Source organism: Salvelinus alpinus, chromosome 12 (assembly GCF_045679555.1).
Source record: "Salvelinus alpinus chromosome 12, SLU_Salpinus.1, whole genome shotgun sequence".
In the NCBI taxonomy this organism is placed as follows: domain Eukaryota; kingdom Metazoa; phylum Chordata; class Actinopteri; order Salmoniformes; family Salmonidae; genus Salvelinus; species Salvelinus alpinus.
Window position 1 is genome coordinate 13,296,714 of NC_092097.1, and position 19,939 is coordinate 13,316,652.

At 52.9% G+C, this 19,939-nt stretch overlaps 1 protein-coding gene across 2 annotated transcripts in view; it reads left to right on the forward strand.

Moving 5' to 3' along the window:
• The window catches only part of LOC139535563 (protein SHQ1 homolog), a 61,198-nt gene that overhangs the window by 20,624 nt on the left and 20,635 nt on the right, over positions 1-19,939 (forward strand). For both annotated transcript variants that reach the window (XM_071335081.1, XM_071335082.1), the window contains one exon: positions 1,336-1,459. In XM_071335081.1, the coding sequence (XP_071191182.1) occupies positions 1,336-1,459 (124 nt within the window). The remainder of the gene's footprint in view (positions 1-1,335; positions 1,460-19,939) is intronic.

The following is a 19,939-nucleotide window of genomic DNA, read 5'->3' on the forward strand; positions in this document are numbered from 1 at the left end:
CAAACTGATTGTCATCTCCTACTGGTGCACTGGTAGTGCATTGTTTTGGAGAGGAAGAGAAGGCCAGGGTATAGCTATGACAATTGGATACTCTTAGCTTTGTGCGTGTGAGTTTGTGTCAGAGATAGGAGTATTAAGGTGTGCCCCAAGGCTGTGAACAGGCCCAGGTGTGTGTGTGTGTGCTCCCAACTGACAGACAGACGAAGAGGGAGTGAGATGGCCATCTGCTCGCCGATCGATGGTGTGTGTGCGCACTAGAGGACCGCGCAGCAGGGAGTGTGTGCTGCTCGTCTTATACCTTGGGATGTGCGAGCCCCTTAATCAGTAGCATTTTCCCTGTGAACCTGACAATAAGGGCTGGTAATCGGATGCTGCAGTCTGAGTCTGAGCGGTAGCAGTTTGGCCATAATGGTGATAATGGAGGAGGTAGTAATGACATCCTGCAGCTGCCTGAAAGCCCTCATCAGTAGAGCTATCTGTCTGGGAGAGACTGACGGGACGCGCCCTCTCAGTCGCTCTCTCTCGCTCTCATCCACCCACCCACTCACTCTCTCGTCCGCTCGCTCTCAGCTCTCATCTGCTCTGTCTCTCACTCGCTCTCATCCACTCTTTTGCTCATTATCGCTTTTGCTCTCATTCTCTCTCTAACCCTCTCCCTTACTAGGTCTCTCTTCCCCATCTCTCTCTTTCCCCGTTTTTTTCCCTGTTTTTGTCTTTCTCTTTATTCTCCCTCCCCCTCGTCTCACTCTCACCCTTATCTCCCTCTTTTCCCCTCCCTCTCTCCATCTGCTCGCTGTTAACCAGCCTCCTAACCAGACAGACCAGGTTGGTGGTTGTTGTGCGGCTGAGTGTTATTTACAGGCAGGCTGCTAAACAGCCCCGGGGGAGAGGGGATGAGCCCTGATGACATGCAACGAGTCACACTCTGAGCGCACTTTTAACAAGCTAGGGAGAATTAATAAAAAGAGAAATCAGAGGGCTCTCTCTCAGCTCTTTTGTCCACTGGTGGAGAAAAGCGGAGAAAAGCCTAGAGTTTACACAGTGATTAAGGACCAGCAACAATTAAAAGGCGGCGACTGCAGAAGGTGTTTAAGAGTTCCTCGCCCGTTTCCCCCTCTATGAAAGGGAAGTCGTTAGGAGTAATTAGTTTACCAATGACTGCAATTAGGAGTGGGCTAGCCTAGCCTGCTTCGTGCTGGAGGGAAGGAGAAAAGCAAGAGGCTGCCAAACATTTTAAGAGGAAGTGAAGTCCCTTTTCTTTTTTGTAAGATTAGTCTTTTTATAGTGAGTGGCCATGAGGAAAATGCAGCATGTCTTTTTGTTGTTGCCTTTCAGACATACAGCTCGTTGCAGGAGGTCCTGGTGTCCTTTGGGAGGAGGGTGTTGTGTTACCCGCTCTACAGGCACTTTTCTCTGGTCTCTGCAGCCGTGCAGGATGCGGCTCGGATCTTCCAGTCAGGTGAGTCTAGACTATGCTCTCTGTGACCTCTCACCCTGACCTGAGGCAGCTAGGCACTTCCACACCTCAACGGCCACTTTGTGGACGCTGGTTAGAGCAGTATTGACAGCCTCCGTGTCATGCCCAGATTATAAAGCCCTCAATATGGCCTAGTTTCCCTCCCAATTAATGTGTCTCTGGACTCTCGCCAATGTTCTCTGAGACTCCTGAGGGACAGTATGTGGTTTGATGCATTTCGGTTGAAGGCAAAGCTTGCATGGTAGCTGTGGGCTGCAGCTTGCCTGTTCAGTGCTTTGGAGACTGACAGAAAGACTGCTTTACAGCCAGCATGCACCCACAGTCATACATCACTATACCACCAAAAGCAGAGCAACCTCTCCAAGCAGGAAGTGTGGATTTGTTCTATACGGACGTTGACTTTGATATCTCCTAGCAAAGAGTCATCTTTAAATCAAAGCCCCGCGGGTAGCTAGATGAAGGCTCTGCCATGTAAACACATTTAGGATGTGTGTGTGGTTAGATTAGCTGGTTTGTAGGGATTTGAATGCTTGTAAATGACAACAAATTAAGTCTTTTAAACTCCAGATTAGATCAGACTGGCTGAGGGAATCCGAGAATCCCAGGTTGTCACTGTGAAGGGGGCTTCCCTGTAATACACTACACCATCTACCTTCATCCTCTAGAAAGAAACACACAACTTCACCTGTTATAGCCTAACGAAGCTTTTCAATCTCTCTCCTGACGCTGGACATTTGTTCAACAGTCACATGCCCATTTTGTTTCTGTGCTGGAAAATGCAAACTAACCTAATTGGGGATAGTCTAAGCAGGCAAACAATAGCAAGTGCCTCTTCATTTCAATGAGTTTGCCTCAGCAATTTTCTTTATTTACGTGCATCAGGTGAGTGAGTGAGTAATGGGGCTCTCGTTAATGAACTGTAAAGCTACAGTAATGCAGTCTGGCTGGCGTACGTCTTGAGAGGGCACGACACGTTTCCTTCCAGCTTTACTCCACACAGCTAATTCATTTGTCAGGATAAGGCTAATGGAATGTGTGCTCTAATTTGAAGGCACTTGACTTAAATGGCTGTGAAAGCAAACATTGGCAGGTATTAGGAAAACAAACCCATTAATGCCTTGCGGGAGCCACATGTTAAGGCCTTAAAGGAAATGTTATCCGGGGTAAATATTTGAACAGCCCTCTGGCATCACTGACGGTCCTTCTCAAGGCGCTCATCCAGCTGCCTGCTAAGTGGCTGGAACCAATGGGCCGCCAGGCAGGGAGAGCAGAGCAGGGCCTCCTAGGTAGGGAGGCTTTAGCACTGTCGTGTAGCTGACCGAAGGACCCACTGGAGTTCGGTAGCCTATACCGAGCCGGAAATGTTCTGGATTTGCGGTTCCTCAGTGTAGCTTAACTCTCATTTCCCCGTGTCCATGTTTTTACATGTCCCTTGGCTTTGTAACATTTTAGCTGGCTATAATTGAGCAGTTACTCTACTTAAATATGACACTAGAAAGGGTTTGGGTCTCCACTGTAATGAGCTAGTACAGTGGGCTGTTGGGGTGCACATGGCCCTCCCAGTAGTTGAAACACTTGAAGTGTTCTGTTACCATGTCCAGTGTGGTAGTGATGCCAATGGAATGTTTTCTGCACAGCATTAGGAATGCACATGGAGTGTTTGGAACGTGTGTACTTGACTACAGTGTGTAAATGTGTTGCTTATGCTGTCTTGTCACCTTGCCATGATGGATGTTAGTGGCCAGTGTCGCTGTGGCCATGCCCCCCCCCCCCCCGGGCCAGACTGCCTGCCTGTCTGCCCCTCTCCAGGGATCAGCCACGGCTCGCCACCAACGTGTTTAACTGGCTCAACTTGTCATCAGCGGGGAAAAACAGACGAGTGCAGGATTCATAACGTGTCACGGTTGGAGGTGAAACAACTGCACTGTCTCCATAGCTCCATAGGGAGGGAGGAAAGCAGGGAGGGCTTTGTGTCTGCAGTGAGTTTGGAAGCAGGGAGGGCTTAGTGTCTGCAGTGAGTTTGGAAGCAGGGAGGGCTTAGTGTCTGCAGTGAGTTTGGAAGCAGGGAGGGCTTTGTGTCTGCAGTGAGTTTGGAACAGTGAGTTTGGAACCAGGGAGGGCTTAGTGTCTGCAGTGAGTTTGGAAGCAGGGAGGGCTTTGTGTCTGCAGTGAGTTTGGAAGCAGGGAGGGATTAGTGTCTGCAGTGAGTTTGGAAGCAGGGAGGGCTTTGTGTCTGCAGTGAGTTTGGAACAGTGAGTTTGGAAGCAGGGAGGGCTTAGTGTCTGCAGTGAGTTTGGAAGCAGGGAGGGCTTTGTGTCTGCAGTGAGTTTGGAAGCAGGGAGGGCTTTGTGTCTGCAGTGAGTTTGGAAGCAGGGAGGGCTTTGTGTCTGCAGTGAGTTTGGAAGCAGGGAGGGCTTTGTGTCTGCAGTGAGTTTGGAAGCAGGGAGGGCTTTGTGTCTGCAGTGAGTTTGGAAGCAGGGAGGGCTTTGTGTCTGCAGTGAGTTTGGAAGCAGGGAGGGCTTTGTGTCTGCAGTGAGTTTGGAACCAGGGAGGGCTTTGTGTCTGCAGTGAGTTTGGAACAGTGAGTTTGGAACCAGGGAGGGCTTAGTGTCTGCAGTGAGTTTGGAAGCAGGGAGGGCTTTGTGTCTGCAGTGAGTTTGGAAGCAGGGAGGGCTTAGTGTCTGCAGTGAGTTTGGAAGCAGGGAGGGCTTAGTGTCTGCAGTGAGTTTGGAAGCAGGGAGGGCTTTGTGTCTGCAGTGAGTTTGGAACAGTGAGTTTGGAAGCAGGGAGGGCTTAGTGTCTGCAGTGAGTTTGGAAGCAGGGAGGGCTTTGTGTCTGCAGTGAGTTTGGAAGCAGGGAGGGCTTTGTGTCTGCAGTGAGTTTGGAAGCAGGGAGGGCTTTGTGTCTGCAGTGAGTTTGGAAGCAGGGAGGGCTTTGTGTCTGCAGTGAGTTTGGAAGCAGGGAGGGCTTTGTGTCTGCAGTGAGTTTGGAAGCAGGGAGGGCTTTGTGTCTGCAGTGAGTTTGGAAGCAGGGAGGGCTTTGTGTCTGCAGTGAGTTTGGAACCAGGGAGGGCTTTGTGTCTGCAGTGAGTTTGGAACAGTGAGTTTGGAACCAGGGAGGGCTTAGTGTCTGCAGTGAGTTTGGAAGCAGGGAGGGCTTTGTGTCTGCAGTGAGTTTGGAAGCAGGGAGGGCTTAGTGTCTGCAGTGAGTTTGGAAGCAGGGAGGGCTTAGTGTCTGCAGTGAGTTTGGAAGCAGGGAGGGCTTTGTGTCTGCAGTGAGTTTGGAACAGTGAGTTTGGAAGCAGGGAGGGCTTAGTGTCTGCAGTGAGTTTGGAAGCAGGGAGGGCTTTGTGTCTGCAGTGAGTTTGGAAGCAGGGAGGGCTTTGTGTCTGCAGTGAGTTTGGAAGCAGGGAGGGCTTTGTGTCTGCAGTGAGTTTGGAAGCAGGGAGGGCTTTGTGTCTGCAGTGAGTTTGGAAGCAGGGAGGGCTTTGTGTCTGCAGTGAGTTTGGAAGCAGGGAGGGCTTAGTGTCTGCAGTGAGTTTGGAAGCAGGGAGGGCTTTGTGTCTGCAGTGAGTTTGGAAGCAGGGAGGGCTTTGTGTCTGCAGTGAGTTTGGAAGCAGGGAGGGCTTTGTGTCTGCACTGAGTTTGGAAGCAGGGAGGGCTTTGTGTCTGCAGTGAGTTTGGAAGCAGGGAGGGCTTTGTGTCTGCAGTGAGTTTGGAAGCAGGGAGGGCTTAGTGTCTGCAGTGAGTTTGGAAGCAGGGAGGGCTTTGTGTCTGCAGTGAGTTTGGAAGCAGGGAGGGCTTTGTGTCTGCAGTGAGTTTGGAAGCAGGGAGGGCTTTGTGTCTGCAGTGAGTTTGGAAGCAGGGAGGGCTTTGTGTCTGCAGTGAGTTTGGAACAGTGAGTTTGGAACCAGGGAGGGCTTAGTGTCTGCAGTGAGTTTGGAAGCAGGGAGGGCTTTGTGTCTGCAGTGAGTTTGGAAGCAGGGAGGGCTTAGTGTCTGCAGTGAGTTTGGAAGCAGGGAGGGCTTAGTGTCTGCAGTGAGTTTGGAAGCAGGGAGGGCTTAGTGTCTGCAGTGAGTTTGGAAGCAGGGAGGGCTTTGTGTCTGCAGTGAGTTTGGAACAGTGAGTTTGGAACCAGGGAGGGCTTAGTGTCTGCAGTGAGTTTGGAAGCAGGGAGGGCTTTGTGTCTGCAGTGAGTTTGGAAGCAGGGAGGGCTTTGTGTCTGCAGTGAGTTTGGAACAGTGAGTTTGGAAGCAGGGAGGGCTTAGTGTCTGCAGTGAGTTTGGAAGCAGGGAGGGCTTTGTGTCTGCAGTGAGTTTGGAAGCAGGGAGGGCTTTGTGTCTGCAGTGAGTTTGGAAGCAGGGAGGGCTTTGTGTCTGCAGTGAGTTTGGAAGCAGGGAGGGCTTTGTGTCTGCAGTGAGTTTGGAAGCAGGGAGGGCTTTGTGTCTGCAGTGAGTTTGGAAGCAGGGAGGGCTTTGTGTCTGCAGTGAGTTTGGAAGCAGGGAGGGCTTTGTGTCTGCAGTGAGTTTGGAAGCAGGGAGGGCTTTGTGTCTGCAGTGAGTTTGGAAGCAGGGAGGGCTTTGTGTCTGCAGTGAGTTTGGAAGCAGGGAGGGCTTAGTGTCTGCAGTGAGTTTGGAAGCAGGGAGGGCTTAGTGTCTGCAGTGAGTTTGGAAGCAGGGAGGGCTTAGTGTCTGCAGTGAGTTTGGAAGCAGGGAGGGCTTTGTGTCTGCAGTGAGTTTGGAACAGTGAGTTTGGAACCAGGGAGGGCTTAGTGTCTGCAGTGAGTTTGGAAGCAGGGAGGGCTTTGTGTCTGCAGTGAGTTTGGAAGCAGGGAGGGCTTAGTGTCTGCAGTGAGTTTGGAAGCAGGGAGGGCTTTGTGTCTGCAGTGAGTTTGGAACAGTGAGTTTGGAAGCAGGGAGGGCTTAGTGTCTGCAGTGAGTTTGGAAGCAGGGAGGGCTTTGTGTCTGCAGTGAGTTTGGAAGCAGGGAGGGCTTAGTGTCTGCAGTGAGTTTGGAAGCAGGGAGGGCTTTGTGTCTGCAGTGAGTTTGGAACAGTGAGTTTGGAACCAGGGAGGGCTTAGTGTCTGCAGTGAGTTTGGAAGCAGGGAGGGCTTTGTGTCTGCAGTGAGTTTGGAAGCAGGGAGGGCTTAGTGTCTGCAGTGAGTTTGGAAGCAGGGAGGGCTTTGTGTCTGCAGTGAGTTTGGAACAGTGAGTTTGGAAGCAGGGAGGGCTTAGTGTCTGCAGTGAGTTTGGAAGCAGGGAGGGCTTTGTGTCTGCAGTGAGTTTGGAAGCAGGGAGGGCTTTGTGTCTGCAGTGAGTTTGGAAGCAGGGAGGGCTTAGTGTCTGCAGTGAGTTTGGAAGCAGGGAGGGCTTAGTGTCTGCAGTGAGTTTGGAACAGTGAGTTTGGAAGCAGGGAGGGCTTAGTGTCTGCAGTGAGTTTGGAAGCAGGGAGGGCTTTGTGTCTGCAGTGAGTTTGGAAGCAGGGAGGGCTTTGTGTCTGCAGTGAGTTTGGAAGCAGGGAGGGCTTTGTGTCTGCAGTGAGTTTGGAAGCAGGGAGGGCTTTGTGTCTGCAGTGAGTTTGGAAGCAGGGAGGGCTTTGTGTCTGCAGTGAGTTTGGAAGCAGGGAGGGCTTTGTGTCTGCAGTGAGTTTGGAAGCAGGGAGGGCTTTGTGTCTGCAGTGAGTTTGGAAGCAGGGAGGGCTTAGTGTCTGCAGTGAGTTTGGAAGCAGGGAGGGCTTTGTGTCTGCAGTGAGTTTGGAAGCAGGGAGGGCTTTGTGTCTGCAGTGAGTTTGGAAGCAGGGAGGGCTTTGTGTCTGCAGTGAGTTTGGAAGCAGGGAGGGCTTTGTGTCTGCAGTGAGTTTGGAAGCAGGGAGGGCTTAGTGTCTGCAGTGAGTTTGGAAGCAGGGAGGGCTTAGTGTCTGCAGTGAGTTTGGAAGCAGGGAGGGCTTTGTGTCTGCAGTGAGTTTGGAACAGTGAGTTTGGAACCAGGGAGGGCTTAGTGTCTGCAGTGAGTTTGGAAGCAGGGAGGGCTTAGTGTCTGCAGTGAGTTTGGAAGCAGGGAGGGCTTAGTGTCTGCAGTGAGTTTGGAACAGTGAGTTTGGAACCAGGGAGGGCTTTGTGTCTGCAGTGAGTTTGGATGCAGGGAGGGCTTTGTGTCTGCAGTGAGTTTGGAAGCAGGGAGGGCTTAGTGTCTGCAGTGAGTTTGGAACAGTGAGTTTGGAACCAGGGAGGGCTTTGTGTCTGCAGTGAGTTTGGAAGCAGGGAGGGCTTTGTGTCTGCAGTGAGTTTGGAAGCAGGGAGGGCTTAGTGTCTGCAGTGAGTTTGGAGCCAGGGAGGGCTTAGTGTCTGCAGTGAGTTTGGAAGCAGGGAGGGCTTTGTGTCTGCAGTGAGTTTGGAAGCAGGGAGTGCTTTGTGTCTGCAGTGAGTTTGGAACAGTGAGTTTGGAACCAGGGAGGGCTTAGTGTCTGCAGTGAGTTTGGAAGCAGGGAGGGCTTAGTGTCTGCAGTGAGTTTGGAAGCAGGGAGGGCTTTGTGTCTGCAGTGAGTTTGGAAGCAGGGAGGGCTTTGTGTCTGCAGTGAGTTTGGAAGCAGGGAGGGCTTTGTGTCTGCAGTGAGTTTGGAACCAGGGAGGGCTTTGTGTCTGCAGTGAGTTTGGAACCAGGGAGGGCTTTGTGTCTGCACTGAGTTTGGAAGCAGGGAGGGCTTTGTGTCTGCAGTGAGTTTGGAACCAGGGAGGGCTTAGTGTCTGCAGTGAGTTTGGAAGCAGGGAGGGCTTTGTGTCTGCAGTGAGTTTGGAACCAGGGAGGGCTTAGTGTCTGCAGTGAGTTTGGAAGCAGGGAGGGCTTAGTGTCTGCAGTGAGTTTGGAACAGTGAGTTTGGAACCAGGGAGGGCTTTGTGTCTGCAGTGAGTTTGGAAGCAGGGAGGGCTTTGTGTCGGCAGTGAGTTTGGAAGCAGGGAGGGCTTAGTGTCTGCAGTGAGTTTGGAACAGTGAGTTTGGAACCAGGGAGGGCTTTGTGTCTGCAATGAGTTTGGAAGCAGGGAAGGCTTTGTGTCTGCAGTGAGTTTGGAAGCAGGGAGGGCTTAGTGTCTGCAGTGAGTTTGGAAGCAGGGAGGGCTTAGTGTCTGCAGTGAGTTTGGAAGCAGGGAGGGCTTTGTGTCTGCAGTGAGTTTGGAACAGTGAGTTTGGAACCAGGGAGGGCTTAGTGTCTGCAGTGAGTTTGGAAGCAGGGAGGGCTTAGTGTCTGCAGTGAGTTTGGAAGCAGGGAGGGCTTAGTGTCTGCAGTGAGTTTGGAACAGTGAGTTTGGAACCAGGGAGGGCTTTGTGTCTGCAGTGAGTTTGGAAGCAGGGAGGGCTTTGTGTCTGCAGTGAGTTTGGAAGCAGGGAGGGCTTAGTGTCTGCAGTGAGTTTGGAACAGTGAGTTTGGAACCAGGGAGGGCTTTGTGTCTGCAGTGAGTTTGGAAGCAGGGAGGGCTTTGTGTCTGCAGTGAGTTTGGAAGCAGGGAGGGCTTAGTGTCTGCAGTGAGTTTGGAAGCCAGGGAGGGCTTAGTGTCTGCAGTGAGTTTGGAAGCAGGGAGGGCTTTGTGTCTGCAGTGAGTTTGGAAGCAGGGAGGGCTTTGTGTCTGCAGTGAGTTTGGAACAGTGAGTTTGGAAGCAGGGAGGGCTTTGTGTCTGCAGTGAGTTTGGAAGCAGGGAGGGCTTTGTGTCTGCAGTGAGTTTGGAAGCAGGGAGGGCTTTGTGTCTGCAGTGAGTTTGGAAGCAGGGAGGGCTTTGTGTCTGCAGTGAGTTTGGAAGCAGGGAGGGCTTTGTGTCTGCAGTGAGTTTGGAAGCAGGGAGGGCTTTGTGTCTGCAGTGAGTTTGGAAGCAGGGAGGGCTTTGTGTCTGCAGTGAGTTTGGAACAGTGAGTTTGGAACCAGGGAGGGCTTTGTGTCTGCAGTGAGTTTGGAAGCAGGGAGGGCTTTGTGTCTGCAGTGAGTTTGGAAGCAGGGAGGGCTTAGTGTCTGCAGTGAGTTTGGAACAGTGAGTTTGGAACCAGGGAGGGCTTTGTGTCTGCAGTGAGTTTGGAAGCAGGGAGGGCTTTGTGTCTGCAGTGAGTTTGGAAGCAGGGAGGGCTTAGTGTCTGCAGTGAGTTTGGAACAGTGAGTTTGGAACCAGGGAGGGCTTAGTGTCTGCAGTGAGTTTGGAAGCAGGGAGGGCTTTGTGTCTGCAGTGAGTTTGGAAGCAGGGAGGGCTTAGTGTCTGCAGTGAGTTTGGAAGCAGGGAGGGCGGCTGCGTGAGTTTGGAAGCAGGGAGGGCTTAGTGTCTGCAGTGAGTTTGGAAGCAGGGAGGGCTTTGTGTCTGCAGTGAGTTTGGAAGCAGGGAGGGCTTTGTGTCTGCAGTGAGTTTGGAAGCAGGGAGGGCTTTGTGTCTGCAGTGAGTTTGGAAGCAGGGAGGGCTTTGTGTCTGCAGTGAGTTTGGAAGCAGGGAGGGCTTTGTGTCTGCAGTGAGTTTGGAAGCAGGGAGGGCTTTGTGTCTGCAGTGAGTTTGGAAGCAGGGAGGGCTTTGTGTCTGCAGTGAGTTTGGAAGCAGGGAGGGCTTAGTGTCTGCAGTGAGTTTGGAAGCAGGGAGGGCTTTGTGTCTGCAGTGAGTTTGGAAGCAGGGAGGGCTTTGTGTCTGCAGTGAGTTTGGAAGCAGGGAGGGCTTTGTGTCTGCAGTGAGTTTGGAAGCAGGGAGGGCTTTGTGTCTGCAGTGAGTTTGGAAGCAGGGAGGGCTTTGTGTCTGCAGTGAGTTTGGAAGCAGGGAGGGCTTAGTGTCTGCAGTGAGTTTGGAAGCAGGGAGGGCTTTGTGTCTGCAGTGAGTTTGGAAGCAGGGAGGGCTTTGTGTCTGCAGTGAGTTTGGAAGCAGGGAGGGCTTTGTGTCTGCAGTGAGTTTGGAAGCAGGGAGGGCTTAGTGTCTGCAGTGAGTTTGGAAGCAGGGAGGGCTTTGTGTCTGCAGTGAGTTTGGAACAGTGAGTTTGGAACCAGGGAGGGCTTAGTGTCTGCAGTGAGTTTGGAAGCAGGGAGGGCTTTGTGTCTGCAGTGAGTTTGGAAGCAGGGAGGGCTTTGTGTCTGCAGTGAGTTTGGAAGCAGGGAGGGCTTTGTGTCTGCAGTGAGTTTGGAAGCAGGGAGGGCTTAGTGTCTGCAGTGAGTTTGGAAGCAGGGAGGGCTTTGTGTCTGCAGTGAGTTTGGAAGCAGGGAGGGCTTTGTGTCTGCAGTGAGTTTGGAAGCAGGGAGGGCTTTGTGTCTGCAGTGAGTTTGGAAGCAGGGAGGGCTTTGTGTCTGCAGTGAGTTTGGAAGCAGGGAGGGCTTTGTGTCTGCAGTGAGTTTGGAAGCAGGGAGGGCTTTGTGTCTGCAGTGAGTTTGGAAGCAGGGAGGGCTTTGTGTCTGCAGTGAGTTTGGAAGCAGGGAGGGCTTAGTGTCTGCAGTGAGTTTGGAAGCAGGGAGGGCTTTGTGTCTGCAGTGAGTTTGGAAGCAGGGAGGGCTTTGTGTCTGCAGTGAGTTTGGAAGCAGGGAGGGCTTTGTGTCTGCAGTGAGTTTGGAAGCAGGGAGGGCTTTGTGTCTGCAGTGAGTTTGGAAGCAGGGAGGGCTTTGTGTCTGCAGTGAGTTTGGAAGCAGGGAGGGCTTTGTGTCTGCAGTGAGTTTGGAACAGTGAGTTTGGAACCAGGGAGGGCTTAGTGTCTGCAGTGAGTTTGGAAGCAGGGAGGGCTTTGTGTCTGCAGTGAGTTTGGAAGCAGGGAGGGCTTAGTGTCTGCAGTGAGTTTGGAACAGTGAGTTTGGAACCAGGGAGGGCTTAGTGTCTGCAGTGAGTTTGGAAGCAGGGACGGCTTTGTGTCTGCAGTGAGTTTGGAAGCAGGGAGGGCTTTGTGTCTGCAGTGAGTTTGGAAGCAGGGAGGGCTTTGTGTCTGCAGTGAGTTTGGAAGCAGGGAGGGCTTTGTGTCTGCAGTGAGTTTGGAAGCAGGGAGGGCTTAGTGTCTGCAGTGAGTTTGGAAGCAGGGAGGGCTTTGTGTCTGCAGTGAGTTTGGAAGCAGGGAGGGCTTTGTGTCTGCAGTGAGTTTGGAAGCCAGGGAGGGCTTAGTGTCTGCAGTGAGTTTGGAAGCAGGGAGGGCTTTGTGTCTGCAGTGAGTTTGGAAGCAGGGAGGGCTTAGTGTCTGCAGTGAGTTTGGAAGCAGGGAGGGCTTAGTGTCTGCAGTGAGTTTGGAAGCAGGGAGGGCTTTGTGTCTGCAGTGAGTTTGGAAGCAGGGAGGGCTTTAGTGTCTGCAGTGAGTTTGGAAGCAGGGAGGGCTTTGTGTCTGCAGTGAGTTTGGAACAGTGAGTTTGGAACCAGGGAGGGCTTTGTGTCTGCAGTGAGTTTGGAAGCAGGGAGGGCTTTGTGTCTGCAGTGAGTTTGGAAGCAGGGAGGGCTTAGTGTCTGCAGTGAGTTTGGAAGCAGGGAGGGCTTTGTGTCTGCAGTGAGTTTGGAAGCAGGGAGGGCTTTGTGTCTGCAGTGAGTTTGGAAGCAGGGAGGGCTTTGTGTCTGCAGTGAGTTTGGAAGCAGGGAGGGCTTTGTGTCTGCAGTGAGTTTGGAAGCAGGGAGGGCTTTGTGTCTGCAGTGAGTTTGGAAGCAGGGAGGGCTTAGTGTCTGCAGTGAGTTTGGAAGCAGGGAGGGCTTTGTGTCTGCAGTGAGTTTGGAAGCAGGGAGGGCTTTGTGTCTGCAGTGAGTTTGGAAGCAGGGAGGGCTTTGTGTCTGCAGTGAGTTTGGAAGCAGGGAGGGCTTTGTGTCTGCAGTGAGTTTGGAACAGTGAGTTTGGAAGCAGGGAGGGCTTTGTGTCTGCAGTGAGTTTGGAACCAGGGAGGGCTTAGTGTCTGCAGTGAGTTTGGAAGCAGGGAGGGCTTTGTGTCTGCAGTGAGTTTGGAAGCAGGGAGGGCTTTGTGTCTGCAGTGAGTTTGGAAGCAGGGAGGGCTTTGTGTCTGCAGTGAGTTTGGAAGCAGGGAGGGCTTTGTGTCTGCAGTGAGTTTGGAAGCAGGGAGGGCTTTGTGTCTGCAGTGAGTTTGGAAGCAGGGAGGGCTTTGTGTCTGCAGTGAGTTTGGAACCAGGGAGGGCTTTGTGTCTGCAGTGAGTTTGGAAGCAGTGAGGGCTTTGTGTCTGCAGTGAGTTTGGAAGCAGGGAGGGCTTAGTGTCTGCAGTGAGTTTGGAAGCAGGGAGGGCTTAGTGTCTGCAGTGAGTTTGGAACAGTGAGTTTGGAACCAGGGAGGGCTTAGTGTCTGCAGTGAGTTTGGAAGCAGGGAGGGCTTAGTGTCTGCAGTGAGTTTGGAAGCAGGGAGGGCTTTGTGTCTGCAGTGAGTTTGGAACAGTGAGTTTGGAACCAGGGAGGGCTTAGTGTCTGCAGTGAGTTTGGAAGCAGGGAGGGCTTAGTGTCTGCAGTGAGTTTGGAAGCAGGGAGGGCTTAGTGTCTGCAGTGAGTTTGGAAGCAGGGAGGGCTTAGTGTCTGCAGTGAGTTTGGAAGCAGGGAGGGCTTTGTGTCTGCAGTGAGTTTGGAAGCAGGGAGGGCTTTGTGTCTGCAGTGAGTTTGGAAGCAGGGAGGGCTTTGTGTCTGCAGTGAGTTTGGAAGCAGGGAGGGCTTTGTGTCTGCAGTGAGTTTGGAAGCAGGGAGGGCTTTGTGTCTGCAGTGAGTTTGGAAGCAGGGAGGGCTTTGTGTCTGCAGTGAGTTTGGAAGCAGGGAGGGCTTTGTGTCTGCAGTGAGTTTGGAAGCAGGGAGGGCTTAGTGTCTGCAGTGAGTTTGGAAGCAGGGAGGGCTTTGTGTCTGCAGTGAGTTTGGAAGCAGGGAGGGCTTTGTGTCTGCAGTGAGTTTGGAAGCAGGGAGGGCTTTGTGTCTGCAGTGAGTTTGGAAGCAGGGAGGGCTTTGTGTCTGCAGTGAGTTTGGAAGCAGGGAGGGCTTTGTGTCTGCAGTGAGTTTGGAAGCAGGGAGGGCTTTGTGTCTGCAGTGAGTTTGGAACAGTGAGTTTGGAACCAGGGAGGGCTTAGTGTCTGCAGTGAGTTTGGAAGCAGGGAGGGCTTTGTGTCTGCAGTGAGTTTGGAAGCAGGGAGGGCTTAGTGTCTGCAGTGAGTTTGGAAGCAGGGAGGGCTTTGTGTCTGCAGTGAGTTTGGAACAGTGAGTTTGGAAGCAGGGAGGGCTTAGTGTCTGCAGTGAGTTTGGAAGCAGGGAGGGCTTTGTGTCTGCAGTGAGTTTGGAAGCAGGGAGGGCTTTGTGTCTGCAGTGAGTTTGGAAGCAGGGAGGGCTTTGTGTCTGCAGTGAGTTTGGAAGCAGGGAGGGCTTTGTGTCTGCAGTGAGTTTGGAAGCAGGGAGGGCTTAGTGTCTGCAGTGAGTTTGGAAGCAGGGAGGGCTTTGTGTCTGCAGTGAGTTTGGAAGCAGGGAGGGCTTTGTGTCTGCAGTGAGTTTGGAAGCAGGGAGGGCTTTGTGTCTGCAGTGAGTTTGGAAGCAGGGAGGGCTTAGTGTCTGCAGTGAGTTTGGAAGCAGGGAGGGCTTAGTGTCTGCAGTGAGTTTGGAAGCAGGGAGGGCTTTGTGTCTGCAGTGAGTTTGGAAGCAGGGAGGGCTTAGTGTCTGCAGTGAGTTTGGAAGCAGGGAGGGCTTTGTGTCTGCAGTGAGTTTGGAAGCAGGGAGGGCTTTGTGTCTGCAGTGAGTTTGGAAGCAGGGAGGGCTTTGTGTCTGCAGTGAGTTTGGAAGCAGGGAGGGCTTTGTGTCTGCAGTGAGTTTGGAACAGTGAGTTTGGAACCAGGGAGGGCTTAGTGTCTGCAGTGAGTTTGGAAGCAGGGAGGGCTTTGTGTCTGCAGTGAGTTTGGAAGCAGGGAGGGCTTAGTGTCTGCAGTGAGTTTGGAAGCAGGGAGGGCTTTGTGTCTGCAGTGAGTTTGGAAGCAGGGAGGGCTTTGTGTCTGCAGTGAGTTTGGAAGCAGGGAGGGCTTTGTGTCTGCAGTGAGTTTGGAAGCAGGGAGGGCTTTGTGTCTGCAGTGAGTTTGGAAGCAGGGAGGGCTTTGTGTCTGCAGTGAGTTTGGAAGCAGGGAGGGCTTAGTGTCTGCAGTGAGTTTGGAAGCAGGGAGGGCTTTGTGTCTGCAGTGAGTTTGGAAGCAGGGAGGGCTTTGTGTCTGCAGTGAGTTTGGAAGCAGGGAGGGCTTTGTGTCTGCAGTGAGTTTGGAAGCAGGGAGGGCTTTGTGTCTGCAGTGAGTTTGGAAGCAGGGAGGGCTTAGTGTCTGCAGTGAGTTTGGAAGCAGGGAGGGCTTTGTGTCTGCAGTGAGTTTGGAAGCAGGGAGGGCTTTGTGTCTGCAGTGAGTTTGGAACAGTGAGTTTGGAACCAGGGAGGGCTTAGTGTCTGCAGTGAGTTTGGAAGCAGGGAGGGCTTAGTGTCTGCAGTGAGTTTGGGACAGTGAGTTTGGAACCAGGGAGGGCTTTGTGTCTGCAGTGAGTTTGGAAGCAGGGAGGGCTTTGTGTCTGCAGTGAGTTTGGAAGCAGGGAGGGCTTAGTGTCTGCAGTGAGTTTGGAACAGTGATTTTGGAACCAGGGAGGGCTTTGTGTCTGCAGTGAGTTTGGAAGCAGGGAGGGCTTTGTGTCTGCAGTGAGTTTGGAAGCAGGGAGGGCTTAGTGTCTGCAGTGAGTTTGGAACAGTTAGTTTGGAGCCAGGGAGGGCTTAGTGTCTGCAGTGAGTTTGGAAGCAGGGAGGGCTTTGTGTCTGCAGTGAGTTTGGAAGCAGGGAGTGCTTTGTGTCTGCAGTGAGTTTGGAACAGTGAGTTTGGAAGCAGGGAGGGCTTAGTGTCTGCAGTGAGTTTGGAAGCAGGGAGGGCTTAGTGTCTGCAGTGAGTTTGGAAGCAGGGAGGGCTTTGTGTCTGCAGTGAGTTTGGAAGCAGGGAGGGCTTAGTGTCTGCAGTGAGTTTGGAAGCAGGGAGGGCTTTGTGTCTGCAGTGAGTTTGGAACCAGGGAGGGCTTAGTGTCTGCAGTGAGTTTGGAAGCAGGGAGGGCTTTGTGTCTGCAGTGAGTTTGGAAGCAGGGAGGGCTTAGTGTCTGCAGTGAGTTTGGAAGCAGGGAGGGCTTTGTGTCTGCAGTGAGTTTGGAACCAGGGAGGGCTTAGTGTCTGCAGTGAGTTTGGAAGCAGGGAGGGCTTTGTGTCTGCAGTGAGTTTGGAAGCAGGGAGGGCTTTGTGTCTGCAGTGAGTTTGGAAGCAGGGAGGGCTTTGTGTCTGCAGTGAGTTTGGAAGCAGGGAGGGCTTAGTGTCTGCAGTGAGTTTGGAAGCAGGGAGGGCTTTGTGTCTGCAGTGAGTTTGGAACCAGGGAGGGCTTAGTGTCTGCAGTGAGTTTGGAAGCAGGGAGGGCTTTGTGTCTGCAGTGAGTTTGGAAGCAGTGAGGGCTTTGTGTCTGCAGTGAGTTTGGAAGCAGGGAGGGCTTAGTGTCTGCAGTGAGTTTGGAACAGTGAGTTTGGAACCAGGGAGGGCTTAGTGTCTGCAGTGAGTTTGGAAGCAGGGAGGGCTTTGTGTCTGCAGTGAGTTTGGAAGCAGGGAGGGCTTAGTGTCTGCAGTGAGTTTGGAAGCAGGGAGGGCTTTGTGTCTGCAGTGAGTTTGGAAGCAGGGAGGGCTTAGTGTCTGCAGTGAGTTTGGAAGCAGGGAGGGCTTTGTCTGCAGTGAGTTTGGAAGCAGGGAGGGCTTTGTGTCTGCAGTGAGTTTGGAAGCAGGGAGGGCTTAGTGTCTGCAGTGAGTTTGGAAGCAGGGAGGGCTTTGTGTCTGCAGTGAGTTTGGAAGCAGGGAGGGCTTTGTGTCTGCAGTGAGTTTGGAAGCAGGGAGGGCTTTGTGTCTGCAGTGAGTTTGGAAGCAGGGAGGGCTTTGTGTCTGCAGTGAGTTTGGAAGCAGGGAGGGCTTTGTGTCTGCAGTGAGTTTGGAAGCAGGGAGGGCTTAGTGTCTGCAGTGAGTTTGGAAGCAGGGAGGGCTTTGTGTCTGCAGTGAGTTTGGATGCAGGGAGGGCTTTGTGTCTGCAGTGAGTTTGGAAGCAGGGAGGGCTTTGTGTCTGCAGTGAGTTTGGAAGCAGGGAGGGCTTTGTGTCTGCAGTGAGTTTGGAAGCAGGGAGGGCTTTGTGTCTGCAGTGAGTTTGGAAGCAGGGAGGGCTTTGTGTCTGCAGTGAGTTTGGAACAGTGAGTTTGGAACCAGGGAGGGCTTAGTGTCTGCAGTGAGTTTGGAAGCAGGGAGGGCTTTGTGTCTGCAGTGAGTTTGGAAGCAGGGAGGGCTTAGTGTCTGCAGTGAGTTTGGAAGCAGGGAGGACTTTGTGTCTGCAGTGAGTTTGGAACAGTGAGTTTGGAAGCAGGGAGGGCTTAGTGTCTGCAGTGAGTTTGGAAGCAGGGAGGGCTTTGTGTCTGCAGTGAGTTTGGAAGCAGGGAGGGCTTTGTGTCTGCAGTGAGTTTGGAAGCAGGGAGGGCTTTGTGTCTGCAGTGAGTTTGGAAGCAGGGAGGGCTTTGTGTCTGCAGTGAGTTTGGAAGCAGGGAGGGCTTAGTGTCTGCAGTGAGTTTGGAAGCAGGGAGGGCTTTGTGTCTGCAGTGAGTTTGGAAGCAGGGAGGGCTTTGTGTCTGCAGTGAGTTTGGAAGCAGGGAGGGCTTAGTGTCTGCAGTGAGTTTGGAAGCAGGGAGGGCTTAGTGTCTGCAGTGAGTTTGGAAGCAGGGAGGGCTTTGTGTCTGCAGTGAGTTTGGAAGCAGGGAGGGCTTAGTGTCTGCAGTGAGTTTGGAAGCAGGGAGGGCTTTGTGTCTGCAGTGAGTTTGGAAGCAGGGAGGGCTTTGTGTCTGCAGTGAGTTTGGAATCAGGGAGGGCTTTGTGTCTGCAGTGAGTTTGGAAGCAGGGAGGGCTTTGTGTCTGCAGTGAGTTTGGAACAGTGAGTTTGGAACCAGGGAGGGCTTAGTGTCTGCAGTGAGTTTGGAAGCAGGGAGGGCTTTGTGTCTGCAGTGAGTTTGGAAGCAGGGAGGGCTTAGTGTCTGCAGTGAGTTTGGAAGCAGGGAGGGCTTTGTGTCTGCAGTGAGTTTGGAAGCAGGGAGGGCTTTGTGTCTGCAGTGAGTTTGGAAGCAGGGAGGGCTTTGTGTCTGCAGTGAGTTTGGAAGCAGGGAGGGCTTTGTGTCTGCAGTGAGTTTGGAAGCAGGGAGGGCTTTGTGTCTGCAGTGAGTTTGGAAGCAGGGAGGGCTTAGTGTCTGCAGTGAGTTTGGAAGCAGGGAGGGCTTTGTGTCTGCAGTGAGTTTGGAAGCAGGGAGGGCTTTGTGTCTGCAGTGAGTTTGGAAGCAGGGAGGGCTTTGTGTCTGCAGTGAGTTTGGAAGCAGGGAGGGCTTTGTGTCTGCAGTGAGTTTGGAAGCAGGGAGGGCTTAGTGTCTGCAGTGAGTTTGGAAGCAGGGAGGGCTTTGTGTCTGCAGTGAGTTTGGAAGCAGGGAGGGCTTTGTGTCTGCAGTGAGTTTGGAACAGTGAGTTTGGAACCAGGGAGGGCTTAGTGTCTGCAGTGAGTTTGGAAGCAGGGAGGGCTTAGTGTCTGCAGTGAGTTTGGAACAGTGAGTTTGGAACCAGGGAGGGCTTTGTGTCTGCAGTGAGTTTGGAAGCAGGGAGGGCTTTGTGTCTGCAGTGAGTTTGGAAGCAGGGAGGGCTTAGTGTCTGCAGTGAGTTTGGAACAGTGAGTTTGGAACCAGGGAGGGCTTTGTGTCTGCAGTGAGTTTGGAAGCAGGGAGGGCTTTGTGTCTGCAGTGAGTTTGGAAGCAGGGAGGGCTTAGTGTCTGCAGTGAGTTTGGAACAGTTAGTTTGGAGCCAGGGAGGGCTTAGTGTCTGCAGTGAGTTTGGAAGCAGGGAGGGCTTTGTGTCTGCAGTGAGTTTGGAAGCAGGGAGTGCTTTGTGTCTGCAGTGAGTTTGGAACAGTGAGTTTGGAAGCAGGGAGGGCTTAGTGTCTGCAGTGAGTTTGGAAGCAGGGAGGGCTTAGTGTCTGCAGTGAGTTTGGAAGCAGGGAGGGCTTTGTGTCTGCAGTGAGTTTGGAAGCAGGGAGGGCTTAGTGTCTGCAGTGAGTTTGGAAGCAGGGAGGGCTTTGTGTCTGCAGTGAGTTTGGAACCAGGGAGGGCTTAGTGTCTGCAGTGAGTTTGGAAGCAGGGAGGGCTTTGTGTCTGCAGTGAGTTTGGAAGCAGGGAGGGCTTAGTGTCTGCAGTGAGTTTGGAAGCAGGGAGGGCTTTGTGTCTGCAGTGAGTTTGGAACCAGGGAGGGCTTAGTGTCTGCAGTGAGTTTGGAAGCAGGGAGGGCTTTGTGTCTGCAGTGAGTTTGGAAGCAGGGAGGGCTTTGTGTCTGCAGTGAGTTTGGAAGCAGGGAGGGCTTTGTGTCTGCAGTGAGTTTGGAAGCAGGGAGGGCTTAGTGTCTGCAGTGAGTTTGGAAGCAGGGAGGGCTTTGTGTCTGCAGTGAGTTTGGAACCAGGGAGGGCTTAGTGTCTGCAGTGAGTTTGGAAGCAGGGAGGGCTTTGTGTCTGCAGTGAGTTTGGAAGCAGTGAGGGCTTTGTGTCTGCAGTGAGTTTGGAAGCAGGGAGGGCTTAGTGTCTGCAGTGAGTTTGGAAGCAGGGAGGGCTTAGTGTCTGCAGTGAGTTTGGAACAGTGAGTTTGGAACCAGGGAGGGCTTAGTGTCTGCAGTGAGTTTGGAAGCAGGGAGGGCTTTGTGTCTGCAGTGAGTTTGGAAGCAGGGAGGGCTTAGTGTCTGCAGTGAGTTTGGAAGCAGGGAGGGCTTTGTGTCTGCAATGAGTTTGGAAGCAGGGAGGGCTTAGTGTCTGCAGTGAGTTTGGAAGCAGGGAGGGCTTTGTCTGCAGTGAGTTTGGAAGCAGGGAGGGCTTTGTGTCTGCAGTGAGTTTGGAAGCAGGGAGGGCTTAGTGTCTGCAGTGAGTTTGGAAGCAGGGAGGGCTTTGTCTGCAGTGAGTTTGGAAGCAGGGAGGGCTTTGTGTGCAGTGAGTTTGGAAGCAGGGAGGGCTTTGTGTCTGCAGTGAGTTTGGAAGCAGGGAGGGCTTTGTGTCTGCAGTGAGTTTGGAACAGTGAGTTTGGAAGCAGGGAGGGCTTTGTGTCTGCAGTGAGTTTGGAAGCAGGGAGGGCTTAGTGTCTGCAGTGAGTTTGGAAGCAGGGAGGGCTTAGTGTCTGCAGTGAGTTTGGAAGCAGGGAGGGCTTTGTGTCTGCAGTGAGTTTGGAAGCAGGGAGGGCTTTGTGTCTGCAGTGAGTTTGGAAGCAGGGAGGGCTTTGTGTCTGCAATGAGTTTGGAAGCAGGGAGGGCTTAGTGTCTGCAGTGAGTTTGGAAGCAGGGAGGGCTTTGTGTCTGCAGTGAGTTTGGAACCAGGGAGGGCTTTGTGTCTGCAGTGAGTTTGGAAGCAGGGAGGGCTTAGTGTCTGCAGTGAGTTTGGAAGCAGGGAGGGCTTTGTGTCTGCAGTGAGTTTGGAAGCAGGGAGGGCTTTGTGTCTGCAGT